Source organism: Capsella rubella, unplaced genomic scaffold (assembly GCF_000375325.1).
Source record: "Capsella rubella cultivar Monte Gargano unplaced genomic scaffold, Caprub1_0 scaffold_6, whole genome shotgun sequence".
NCBI classification, from domain to species: domain Eukaryota; kingdom Viridiplantae; phylum Streptophyta; class Magnoliopsida; order Brassicales; family Brassicaceae; genus Capsella; species Capsella rubella.
Window position 1 is genome coordinate 14,195,645 of NW_006238918.1, and position 13,268 is coordinate 14,208,912.

Genomic DNA, 13,268 nt, shown 5'->3' on the forward strand with positions numbered 1-13,268 from the left:
AACATTATTAAATGAAATAAACTAAATATAAAGTAAATGACTAATATGTTAAATTTTAAAATTGTTCCATATGAAAAAACAAAAAAATATATAAAACATAAAATCAGAAAAATATATAATAATATATAAATGATCATTACGAGATATAAAGTACGACAAATCCAAAAAAGGAAAACGTAAAACAAAAAATAATAAATTATGACAATATATAAAGAGATAATGTAAACAATTAAAAATACAACAATCCGCCCGAAACCCACAAATCATGTTCAAATTTCATGTCAACATATAAAAGGGCCCAAAATATTAACATCTAGATCTATATTTGGTAATAGCACACGTTTCTCAATGATTCTCAACCGCACTTACATTTACGCCCACACTTCGACTTATACTATACACACTTAATTTCTCAACGACTAATGAAGCTAAAACTCAATAGTTTTTCTATACAAACACAATTTAAGTTTTAAAAAGTAAAGTATAGTATAGTGAAAAAAATAAGTAGGAAATAAGATACGAACGAATTACTCATAAACAATATAATAAACTCGCGCGCGTAGCGCGGGCAACCGACTAGTTACCTAATAAAATTAACATTTTGAGGAAATTTGGCGAGTAATTGTACTGATCAATGATCTAATATAGAAAGAGAATCCATGATTAGTTTTCTACAATCTTTGGGATGATGATACGTAATTAAGTAGTTTTCTATAATCTATTTTAGTAATTAATAAATTATCATTGAACCACAGTACCACACCATGTTTAGACTGTAGTTATGCAAGTCCAACTATAAACAAAATCCGAATGATATGAAACTAATATGTAGTATAACCACTCTTAATGAATAACTATGCTCTTTAATCTTTTCGTAGCGGAACTCATGTTTGCTTTTCGTTAAACCTATATATATATGACAATTACAAACCTCTTCAAATGCATTATACTTTTTGTACCCCAAATAACAAGTAAGAATTTATTTTGTATGGTATAAGAACTGCTACATTCCAAATGTAACAAATCAACAATCTTCGACTTTATAGATAAAGATTGGAATCGGACAATCTCGGAATGGGCAAGGCAACAAGAGCGGTCTTGAGTTTTAAGACAATACCAAATTGCTCTTGCAAATCCAACACTTTTCCTTCGGCTATCTTCCAATCAAAAGAGTGTAATAATGTCGCCAGAGTGTACAAAACCATCCTCTCGCCGAGTGCTACACCGGCGCAAATTCTCCGGCCAGATCCAAACGGAAAATAGCTATAGTTGGTTCCGGTAAAATCACAAGTGTTGTTATCAAAAAATCTTTCTGGACGAAACTCTGTTGGGTTCTCCCACATGTTTGGATCTCTCTGAATAGACCAAACATTGACAAAGATCTTACTGTCTTTAGGGATAGTGTAGCCACCCACCACGGCGGATTCAGCAGGACGGTGAGGGACTAACAAAGGAAGGGTCGGGTGGAGCCTAAGTGTTTCCTTCATAATGGCTGATATGTAAGGAAGACTAGTGATATGTGATTCTTCAACAATCTTGTCTTTGCCTACAACTTCGTCTAGCTCCTGTTGTGCTCTTTTCATCAGCTCCGGGTTGCTCATTAGCTCGGCCATAGCAAACTCTATCGTGTTCGTTGATGTGTCTGTGCCACCAACCACCATATCCTTCATACATAAACAATATCACTAATGATCAAATCAATTTTCACAAACTAACAAATATCTACAATCTCTATATTTATCTAGTCTGATTTCAAATCAAGTCTCTATATCATGAAACTTCCATAAATATGCTATTCTACCCAATATATATATCCTAAAATTATATAAATAAAACCATTAATTTATTACCGTGAGTACGGCTTTGACATGGTTAGCCGTAATGGAAACCTCGGAGTCACTTTCTTGCTCCTTTAATTTCATCAAATATTGCAAGAAGTCTTTGCTTTCACCATCATGAGCATCTCTTCCTTTTAGCCTTTGCATCTGCTCGATGGCTCGATCAAGTACCGCATCGAGCTCTCCAGCACACACACGCATCTTCTTCACAAGCCCTTGAAGATCGAATCTCGCTAGCCACGGGAAAAAATCAGAAACATTAGGCTCAGCCAAAAGCCTAGTTATCTCAGAGATAACTCCTTTAAACTCTGTTCCAATACTCTCCATCATCTCTGTTTCCACCGACCCTCCCCATAACATATTCATCGTCAGATTCATCATCGTCAAAAACAATTGATCTCCTACGTTCACATGTGATCCTTCTTGACCTTGCTCGTATAGATACCTCGTTCTTTCCCTGACTTCTTTGCGCCGGAGCTCGTAGAAAGAATCCAAAGTCTTGCGGCTAAGGAGTTTGAGAACGCATACTTTTCTAAGCTGTCTCCATTCAGCGCCGTATGGTGACCAAACGATATCAATACCGCCATATGTAGCGGCTCGGCCAGTGATGGGGACGTCTCGGTTTGAGAAATTGATATCTTGATCTTTCAAGATCTCTCGAGCCAACGATGGAGAATCGACCACGACGGTTAGTTTCGAGCCAAGATTGAGTTTAAAGATTGGACCGTGTTTTTGAGCTAGGTTTGCAAAGTAGGTGTGAAGGTCCGGGTCAAGAAACGGTAGGTTCCCGACTAAAGGTAGCCCTCTTGGTCCAGGCGGTAGAGGCGGTCGTGGCGAGCGTTTCGAGAGGTACCATAGAATCGAGAAGATGGCGATGAGAACAAGAATTGAGTAAGGTGTGATATTGATTGTGTTCTCGGGGAAGAGATTTGTAAACAGAGACATTTTTTTTTTTGCACGCTATGAAGATCAAAGAAAAGGAAAGTGTTATTTAATGATAGTTTATTGTTTCATCGTATTTAATTTTTGTTGGGACTATATAGTAATTCCCAATGTATTTAGAGTACTTTATTTTTTAGTAGATATTGTTTTATATTATTTTTGTCATTTTTCATAGATATTATTTTTAATTTTATTTTGTTGTCTTTTTTTTTTATGTTGAAATCATTCAAATTTTTTTTTTTGTGGATATAGTCCTTGGATTATATAATTATTAGAAATGTTCGATGTAATCGAGGATTATTCAGTTACCTGTATTATACGCAATTATGATAAATAATTCATAAGAAATAATTTTCTCTGCAACTGATTATATTGGTACGACACCTCTATAATTCAAACATTTAGTGGATATGACTTAAAATAAGGAAATATTACTAATTTCACATGCTATATCTTATCATCTTATTAATGTTTTTGGCAATTCTTAACAAATAGGCAGAATCGGCTCTGAAAAATGTTTTGTGCCAATAAATTAGGTTAACCTCCTACTCTTTACACAATTACACCTCCACAGAGTCAATAACTAACTAATGTATTTAAAAATGTATTTAGCATATTTATAGATGGCTGCAAATTTTGGATTGGCTCGCTTGTATTCATGGCCGGTTCTACATCTAAGTCTAGTATGTTTGGTTCTTTTCTTTATATCACCTAATAATGTTACTGTAATGCGTCATCATATTAATTATCCATTATAATATAATCAAGAAAAAAATCTTTGATTGTTTGATCTAGAGCAATACGGTCCACGCATCATGTGAGTTATAATATACCACATAGAACAACATTGGAATACACAGCAACTTGATATCCATCAAGATTTAGTAAAACAAGTGGTCCTTGTTCAGTAATTTTCCTCTCTATGGAAACCGATGTTTGACGTACATTCTTTTACATTTTAAGAACATATAATGACTTAAGCCTTTACAAATAAAGATTCGAATTCGACAACCTCGGAACAGGTAAGACAATAAGAGGGTTCTTGAGCTTCAAAACAATTCCAAACTTCTCTTCCAAACTCAACACGTGACCTTCTGGAATTTTCCAATCGAACGAATGCAACAGCGTTGCGAGAGTGTACAAAACCATCCTCTCGGCAAGTGCTATACCAGCGCAAATTCTCCTTCCAGATCCAAATGGAAGAAAGCTATAATCTGTTCCAGTGAAATCACAAGAGTTATTATCAAGAAACCTCTCAGGACAAAACTTAGTCGGATTATCCCACACATGTGGGTCTCTCTGAATAGACCAAGCATTGATGAAGATCTTCGTGTTTTTAGGGATGGTGTAGCCGCCCACAACCGCGGTTTCAGTCGGACGATGAGGGACTAGCAAAGGAATGGTTGGATAAAGTCTAAGTGTTTCTTTCATAATGGCTACTATGTAAGGAAGTCTAGTGATGTGTGATTCTTCAACTATGTTGTCTTTTCCTACAACTTCGTCTAGCTCTTGTTGCACTCTCTTCATCAACTCCGGGTTGCTTATTAGTTCGGCCATCGCAAACTCTATCGTGTTGGTCGATGTATCCGTACCACCAACAACCAAATCCTTCACAACATATATATAACAAACAATGGATTAAGTCATTAGTTCTCAGGAACAGATAAACATTTTTCTTTTTCCACCAGAATATTTAAAGACTAATCTTGCATAGCTTGCATTAATATGCCATCCTCCCGTAGTATATAGTCTTAAGTACGAAAAATAAAAATATTTAATTACCACAAGTACGGCTTTGACATGGTTAAGCGTAATGGGAACCTTGGAGTCAGCTTCTTCCTCCTTTAACTTCATCAAATGTTGCAAAAAGTCTTTACATTCACCATCATCATTATCCCTACTTCTTAGTCGTTGCATCTGCTCGATGGCTCTATCAAGTATCGCATTAAGCTCTCGAGCACACACATGCATCTTCTTCACATGACCTTGAAGATCGAATCTAGCTAGCATTGGGAAAAAATCAGAAACATTAGGCTCTCCCAAAAGCCTAGTTATTTCAGCAATAACTCCTTTAAACTCTGTTCCAACACTCTCCATTTCCTCTGCTTTAACCGAACCTCCCCACAACATATTCATCATGAGATTCATCATTGTCAAAAAGATCTGGTCTCCGACGTTCACTGGTGATTCTTCTTGACCTTTCTGGTACATATATCTCGTTCTTTCCCGGACTTCTTTTCGCCGAAGCTCGTAAAAAGAATCCAAATTTTTGCGGTTAAGAAGCTTGAGAACGCAAACTTTTCTAAGCATCCTCCATTCGGCACCGTATGGTAACCAAACAATGTCGAGACCGCCATAAGTAACGGCTCGGGCCGTGAGAGGGACGTCATGGTTTGCGAAATTGATGTCTTGGTCTTTCAAGATCTCTCGAGCTAGTGCTGGAGAGTTGACCACGACGGTTAGTTTTGAGCCAAGATTGAGTTTAAAGATTGGACCGTAACGTTGAGCGAGGTTTGTGAAGTATGTGTGAAGATCCGGGTCAAGAAAGGGAAGGTTCCCGACGATAGGTAGCCCTCGCGGTCCAGGCGGCAGAGATGGATGCGGTGAGCGTTTCAAGAAGTACCATAGAATCGATAAGATGGCGATGAGAACTAGAGTTACGTAAGGCTGGACACTAACAAAAATTGTCTTGTCGGTGAAGAGAGTTGAAATGGAAAACATCTTTTACATTTGTTGGTGTCGATCCCTTAATGGTATTTTATACGGTTACGATCTTAGGTACATCATTATTCATCTTCACCGTATTATATACGGTAGAGGACTTGAGGGGCTTAAGAGGATAAATTGATAACATTTGAACGGATGATATAACTAGTTTTAAATTGTTTTTTTTTTTGCATGAAAAAATGATATTATCTTCTTTTTTATTTTATTTTGTCAAGGTAAAAAATGAATATATTTTGAAGCGATTTTGACAAAACAAAATCCATTTGGACCCTCAAGATTCATTGATAGATACTATATATCGTAATTTTGAGGAACTAAACAATAATTGTCTTTGAACAAAAAAAAAACAACAATCGTCATAATTTTGTGTGTGTGTACAACGTAAAATACAATTTTGTAATTTTTAGTATACATATATATTAGGAAACTATACCAGATTTAGAAAAATTAGATGCAAAAAAATTATTAAAAATTTAATTTTAGGTAAATTTACTGATGAAAATGGATATTTCTAGGTTTTAGGTTTTAAAACTGATGAAAATGGATATTCTATGGCTAAATAATTTACTCTTGATAAATACATCAAAAAATAAAAATAGTGGAAATTGTATTATGTTTCAAATAATATAATTTACTGTGTCTGCTCTTGTGAGGTAAAATTAAACAAACTCTCTTAATTAAAAGCATTTGAAACTCAAAGTTGTGTACAATTATTTGGTTTTGAAAGGTGAATATGATATGTTCGTCTGTATATGATTCTATGACTTATTTAGATGTCAAATAGGGTATAGATATGATTTCAACAAAAACAGCTGATATGTATACACATTTAGTAGCTTAAAGGTAGACGCAAGTAATTGGGAAGATCTCAGAGAATCATCTCTTTCAGATTTCGACTAGGGAAAGGCATATCAAAAATTTTAAATCCAATTTTGGACCTCAACATCCAGCTGCTTTCAAGATTAGTATTGGAAGTGAACGGACATGGACAATGTTCTTAACCTCTTCAAATTTTCAAAGTCTTTAATTACATTCAAGCGGTTTCATTTATTTATGCCACACCTTTCATGCCGTATTTTTGCAACTATGTATACTTTATATTATTAGTTTTTTACAAATACAATATTTTATGTAAATTACTATTTCTATTTCAAATTATATTATATATCAGTAAATATTCTCTTTGCGTTGTAGTGTAGGTCTGATCCTAGTATTTAGTAAAACTAATTATAAGATTTTGTGTTAATGGAAACCAATTTTTAATTTTCAAAACAAACTTATATAGCAACTAAATAGTTCAAAAATGCATTGTACTAAAACAAGAAAAAAAAATGCATTGTACTTTTACCCCCAAAAAACAGTGTAATTTTTTGTTGTTGTATATTAGTTATAACAATTTTACAATCTTCTTACCTTTTATGGAAATATAAGGGTTTTACCTTTTATAAATAAAGATTCAAATTGGATAACCTCGGAACAGGCAAGGCGACAAGAGGGGTCTTGAGCTTCAAGACTATTCCAAACTTCTCTTCCAAGTCCAACACGTGACCCTCAGGAATCTTCCAGTCGAACGAATGCAATAGCGTCGCAAGAGTGTACAAAACCATCCTCTCGGCGAGTGCTATACCCGCACAAATTCTCCTTCCAGATCCAAATGGAAAGAACCTATAATCGGTTCTAGTGAAATCACAAGAATTATTATCAAGAAACCTCTCAGGACAAAACTTAGTCGGGTTACCCCACACATGTGGGTCTCTCTGAATAGACCAAGCATTGATGAAGATTTTTGTGTTTTTAGGGATGGTGTAGCCGCCCACAATCGCTGTTTCAGTCGGACGATGAGGGACTAGCAAAGGAATGGTTGGATAAAGTCTAAGTGTTTCTTTCATAATGGCTACTATGTAAGGAAGTCTAGTAATGTGTGATTCTTCAACTATGTTGTCTTTGCCTACAACATCGTCTAGTTCTTGTTGCGCTCTCTTCATCAACTCTGGGTTTCTTATTAGTTCGGCCATCGCAAACTCTATCGTGTTCGTCGTTGTATCTGTACCACCAAGTACCATATCCTTCACATATTTAACAACCACTTTGATTAAGTCAGTCCTTGGTGTTCAGATTTTTCTAATCGTTCTATATATAATCTACATAGCTTCCAAGAATATGCTATCCTTAAAAGTTTATATTGTAAAACTGAAACTATTTCATTACCGAGAGTACGGCTTTGACATGGTTAAGCGTAATGGGAACCTCCGAGTCAGCTTCCTCCTCCTTTAACTTCATCAAATGTTGCAAAAAGTCTTTACATTCACCATCATCACCATCCCTACTTCTTAGTCGCTGCATCTTCTCGATAGCTCCATTAAATATCGCATCGAGCTCTCGAGCACACACATGCATCTTCTTCACAAGACCTTGAAGATCGAATCTAGCTAATATTGGGAAAAAATCAGAAACATTAGGTTCTCCCAAAAGCCTAGTTATTTCAGCAATAACTCCTTTAAACTCTGTTCCAACACTCTCCATTTCCTCTGCTTTTACCGAACCTCCCCATAACATATTCATCGTGAGATTCATCATCGTCAAAAAGAGCTGGTCTCCTACGTTCACCGGTGATTCTTCTTGACTTTTCTGGTACAAATATCTTGTTCTTTCCCGGACTTCTTTGCGTCGAAGCTCGGAGAAAGAATCCAAATTTTTGCGGTTTAGAAGCTTGTGAACGCAAACTTTTCTAAGCATTCTCCATTCGGTACCGTATGGTAACCAAACAATGTTGAGACCGCCATAAGTAAGGGCTCGAGCCGTGAGAGGGACGTCATGGTTTGAGAAATTGGTGTCTTGATCTTTCAAGATCTCTCGAGCTAGTGCTGGAGAGTTGACCACGACGGTTAGTTTTGAGCCAAGATTGAGTTTAAAGATTGGACCGTAACGTTGAGCGAGGTTTGTGAAGTATGTGTGAAGATCCGGGTCAAGAAACGGGAGGTTGCCGACAACTGGTAGCCCACGCGGTCCAGGCGGCAGAGGTGGATGCGGCGAGCGTTTCAAGAAGTACCATAGAATCGATAAGATGGCGATGAGAACTAGAGTTGCGTAAGGTTGGACACTAATAAAAATTGTCTTGTCGGTAAAGAGAGTTGAAATGGGAAACATCTTTTACTATTTGTCGAAGTTATGAGATGGACTTGAGTTGTTGGTAGTGTCCTTTAATGGTATTATACGGTTACGATCTTAGGTACAGCATTGTTCATCTTCACGGTATTATATACGGTAGAGGACTTGAAGGGCTTAAGAGGATAAATTGGTAACATTTGAACGGATGATATAACTAGTTGTAAATTCTTTTTTTGTATGAAAAAATGATATTTATCTTTTTTTTTTGGTCAAGGTAAAAAGATGAATATATTTTGAAGCTATTCTGACAAAACAAAATCCATTTGGACCATCAAGATTAGAGAGTTCGTGTAGTGTGTGTGTGTGTCCCTTTACCGTAGATTAAAGGTATGATTCATTGATAGAGACTATACAATAATCGTCATAATTTTGTGTGTGTGTACAACGTAAAATACAATTTTGTAATTTTTAGTATACATATATATTAGGAAACTATATCAGATCTAGAAAAATTGGATGCAAAATAATTTTTAAAATTTAATTTTAGGTAAAACTGATGAAAATAGATATTCTATGGCTAAATAATTTACTCTTGATTAAAACATCAAAAAATAAAATAGTGAAATTATTCATTTTTACGGTATTTATATACGGTGAGCGATACAGAGCAGAAGACTTTAGACAATAAATTGATAGCATTTGAGCTGATGAAATAATTTTTATCATATTAAATTTTTGTCTATAGTCATGAAAAATGAAAAAATCTTTTTTTTTTTTGTGTGTGTAAGATTAAAAATGATAATATATCTCTTTGGGACCAAAATTTTGAGGCCATACAACAAAACAAAATCTATTTGGTTGTCAAGAATAGAGAGTTTGTGCAGTAAGATTCATTGATAGACTGTATCACAATTTTATGGAACTAAGCAAAAATCGTCATAATTGTTTTGTGTACATCGTAAAATACAATTTCAGAAATTGTGGTATACTGTGTACATGTATATGAGGAAACAATATGGATCTCAAAAATTTTTAGAGAAATTCTCTTGGATGCCATCATTTTAGTTTTTTTTCGTAAAAAATCACAATTTGTTTTTATTTTAAAGATTACCACAAAAATTTTATTTTTCCAAAAATACCATAAATATAAAAAGTTGATTTTTAAAGGTATAGAATTATTTTTTAAAATATTTGGGTTGACTATTTATAGTTAGTGTATAGTTTTAGGGGTAAGTTTTAGTGTTTAGGATTTAGAATTTAGTTTTGAATGTTAAAAAAATTAGTTTTAGTTTTGCGGTATTTTTAGAAAATAAATTATTTTAGTGGTACTTTTAGAAAGTAAAACTTATAATGCATTTTCATGGTATATAAGACAAGTACCCAATATTTTATTGGATGCACAATAAATATTCAATTTTCATTTTAAATAAAACTGAGGAAAATAATATTTGTATGGAATATAATTTGTTGCGCCAAAATAGGCCAATTCTCAATAATATTTGTATGGTTTATATTTGAGGGTATTTCTCAAAAAAATAAAGATATAATATTATTTTTTTGTTTAACAAAAACCGAAGGGGATTGAAACTTTTCAGTTTAGAAAAATATGCTAGTTTAGTTCCCTCGTCTTTGGTACCGGAACTTGCGACTTTTTACTCTTAGTCTCATTCAAGATGGCCATATTAAAAACTTTAGCATTTAATTTTAACCCGGATAATTTTATGTATTATATATTAGCAACAATATAACAATATTTATAACCTTAAAACAAAAATATAACGGTTTTAGCATTTATAAATAAAGATTATGATTGGATAACCTTGGAACAGGCAAGACGACTAGAGGGGTCTTGAGCTTGAGGACAACCCCAAACTTCTCTTCCAAGTCCAACACGTGACCTTCAGGAATTTTCCAATCAAACGAATGCAATAGCGTCGCGAGAGTGTACAAAACCATCATCTCAGCAAGCGCTATACCCGCGCACATTCTCCTTCCAGATCCAAATGGAAGAAACCTATAATCTGTTCCACTGAAATCACAAGCCTTCTTATCAAGAAACCTCCCGGGACAAAACTCATTCGGGTTATCCCACACATTTGGGTCTCTCTGAATAGACCAAACATTGATGAAGGTCTTAGTGTTTTTAGGGATGCTGTATCCGCCAACAACCGCGGTTTCAGCCGGACAATGAGGGACTAGCAAAGGAATGGTTGGATAGAGTCTAAGTGTTTCTTTCATAATGGCTACTATGTAAGAAAGTCTAGTGATGTGTGATTCTTCAACTATGTTGTCTTTGCCTACAACATCGTCTAGTTCTTGTTGCGCTCTCTTCATCAACTTTGGGTTTCTTATTAGTTCGGCCATCGCAAACTCTATCGTGTTGGTCGTTGTATCTGTACCACCAAGTACCATATCCTTCACATATATAACAACCACTTTGATTAAGTCAGTCTTTGGTGTTCAGATTATTCTAATCGTTCTATATATAATCTACATAGTTCCAAGAATATGCTATCCTCAAAAGTTTATATTGTAAAAAGTATTAAAACTGAAACTATTTCATTACCGAGAGTACGGCTTTGACATGGTTAAGCGTAATGGGAACCTCCGAGTCAGCTTCTTCCTCCTTTAACTTCATCAAATGTTGCAAAAGGTCTTTACATTCACCATCCCTACTTCTTAGTAGCTGCATCTTCTCGATGGCTCCATTAAGTATCGCATCAAGCTCTCGAGCACAAACATGCATCTTCTTCACAAGACCTTGAAGATCGAATCTTGCTACCATTGGGAAAAAATCAGAAACATTAGGCTCTCCCAAAAGCCTAATTATTTCAGAAATAACTCCTTTAAACTCTGTTCCAACACTCTCCATTTCCTCTGCTTTAACCGAACCTCCCCATAACATATTCATCGTGAGATTCATCATCGTCAAAAAGAGCTGGTCTTCGAGGTTTACCGGGGATTCTTCTTGACCTTTCTGGTACAAATATTTCGTTCTTTCCCGGACTTCTTTGCGTCGAAGTTCGTAGAAAGAATCCAATGTTTTGCGGTTAAGGAGTTTGAGAACGCAAACTTTTCTAAGCATTTTCCATTCGGCACAGTATGGTAACAAAACAAGGTCGAGACCGCCATAGGAAAATGCTCGGCCTGTGAGGGGGACGTCACGGTTTGCGAAATTGATGTCTTGGTCTTTCAAGATCTCTCGAGCTAGAGCTGGAGAGTTGACCACAACGGTCAGTTTTGAGCCAAGATTGAGTTTAAAGATTGGACCGTAACTTTTAGCAAGTTTTGTGAAGTATGTGTGAAGATTGGGGTCAAGAAAAGGAAGGTTCCCGACGATAGGTAGCCCTCGCGGTCCAGGTGGTAGAGGCGGATGCGGTGAGCGTTTCAAGAAGTACCACAGAACCGATAAGATGGCGATGAGAACGAGAATTGCGTAAGGTGTGACATTGATCAATATTTTGTTGTCGGTGAAGAGAGTTGATATGGGAAACATCTTTACAGCTGTTTGTAGAAGTTATGAGATGGACTTGATTAAGTTTTTGTCACTATAAGTCTATAATGGACTAATGGTATTGTATACTGTTACAACGTACAGCATCATCATTCATCATTCATCATTCATCTTCACTGTTGATACGGTAAGCCAATTCTAACCGGAGGACTCAAAGGGTTTGAATGATAAATTGATAACATTTGAGTGGATGATATAATTTTTTTTTTTTTTTGTCTTTAGTCATGAAAAATTGATAATATCTTTTTGTTTTGTCTAAGAATCTCTTGGGACCATTTGGAAGCCATTCAAACAAAACAAAACAATTCAATTTGGACCTCAAGAAAAGAGAGTTTGTGACTTTATGTATGTAAATCGTAAAAAAAATATTTCATAAATTATAGACTTTATAGTATACATGTATATGAAGAAATATGAAGAAACTAAAAAATATTTTAATAGAGGCATAATATATATCAAATCTTAATTTCAAATATAACTGAGGAGAAAACAATAGTTTATATCTGTATGGCTGAATAATTGTTGCCAAGTAAAAGTAAGTAGCTAAATATTTACATATTCTAATCTGTATTTCCACTTCAAAGATATTAAGACAATTTGATAACAAATTCAAACAATAAATTATTTAAAATTCTATTAAGTTTCTTTCTAATAATACAACCTCTTTTTCTTATTAATCCAATTATTAGGAAATGCTTTCGTTGCAAATATGTATATATATTTTTTTAAACGCTGATGGATTATATTATTAGCCCAAGAGTGCAAATAACAGTGCAAATCATATATATAAAAGTAAGGTTCCACTCTCTCCTTATTGGTGGAAAAATATTTAAGGTTTTAATTTTTAAAAATAAATAAATAAATAAATGTTTATGACAATCATTCAATACAAAATTTAATTACACTATAAGTTATAATCAAATGGCAAAGAAAATGAAAGGACTTAATCATATATCATTCAACAAAATAAATAAATAAATAAATGTTTATGATAATCATTCAATACAAAATTTAATTCCACTATAAGTTATAATCAAATGGCAAAGAAAATGAAAGGACTTAATCATATATCATACAACAGATTTTATTAGCCTTATTGGTGGAAAATTATTTAAAATCATATATATAAAATATATATA

General features: G+C 34.6%; 4 protein-coding genes across 4 annotated transcripts; all 4 read right to left on the reverse strand.

The window, feature by feature from the left end:
* Positions 1-889: 889 nt before the first annotated feature.
* On the reverse strand, positions 890-2,849 carry LOC17882545 (geraniol 8-hydroxylase). Its single transcript, XM_006287460.2, has 2 exons — positions 1,851-2,849; positions 890-1,664 (listed from the first exon to the last, which is right to left on the reverse strand). Exons 1-2 carry the CDS (start codon positions 2,781-2,783, stop codon positions 1,041-1,043), a joined length of 1,557 nt encoding a protein of 518 aa, XP_006287522.1. The 5' UTR covers positions 2,784-2,849; the 3' UTR covers positions 890-1,040.
* An 831-nt stretch (positions 2,850-3,680) lies between these two features.
* Positions 3,681-5,583, reverse strand: LOC17883040 (geraniol 8-hydroxylase). The gene is made up of 2 exons (XM_006289299.2): positions 4,563-5,583; positions 3,681-4,388 (listed from the first exon to the last, which is right to left on the reverse strand). The coding sequence occupies exons 1-2, from the start codon at positions 5,499-5,501 to the stop codon at positions 3,765-3,767; spliced, it is 1,563 nt and encodes a 520-aa protein (XP_006289361.1). The 5' UTR covers positions 5,502-5,583; the 3' UTR covers positions 3,681-3,764.
* Positions 5,584-6,866: 1,283 nt separating this feature from the next.
* Positions 6,867-8,715, reverse strand: LOC17881621 (geraniol 8-hydroxylase). Its single transcript, XM_006289013.2, has 2 exons — positions 7,716-8,715; positions 6,867-7,573 (listed from the first exon to the last, which is right to left on the reverse strand). The coding sequence occupies exons 1-2, from the start codon at positions 8,652-8,654 to the stop codon at positions 6,950-6,952; spliced, it is 1,563 nt and encodes a 520-aa protein (XP_006289075.1). The 5' UTR covers positions 8,655-8,715; the 3' UTR covers positions 6,867-6,949.
* Positions 8,716-10,348: 1,633 nt separating this feature from the next.
* Positions 10,349-12,304, reverse strand: LOC17882557 (flavonoid 3'-monooxygenase). The gene is made up of 2 exons (XM_006289911.2): positions 11,182-12,304; positions 10,349-11,030 (listed from the first exon to the last, which is right to left on the reverse strand). Exons 1-2 carry the CDS (start codon positions 12,109-12,111, stop codon positions 10,407-10,409), a joined length of 1,554 nt encoding a protein of 517 aa, XP_006289973.1. The 5' UTR covers positions 12,112-12,304; the 3' UTR covers positions 10,349-10,406.
* Between the last annotated feature and the right edge of the window lie 964 nt (positions 12,305-13,268).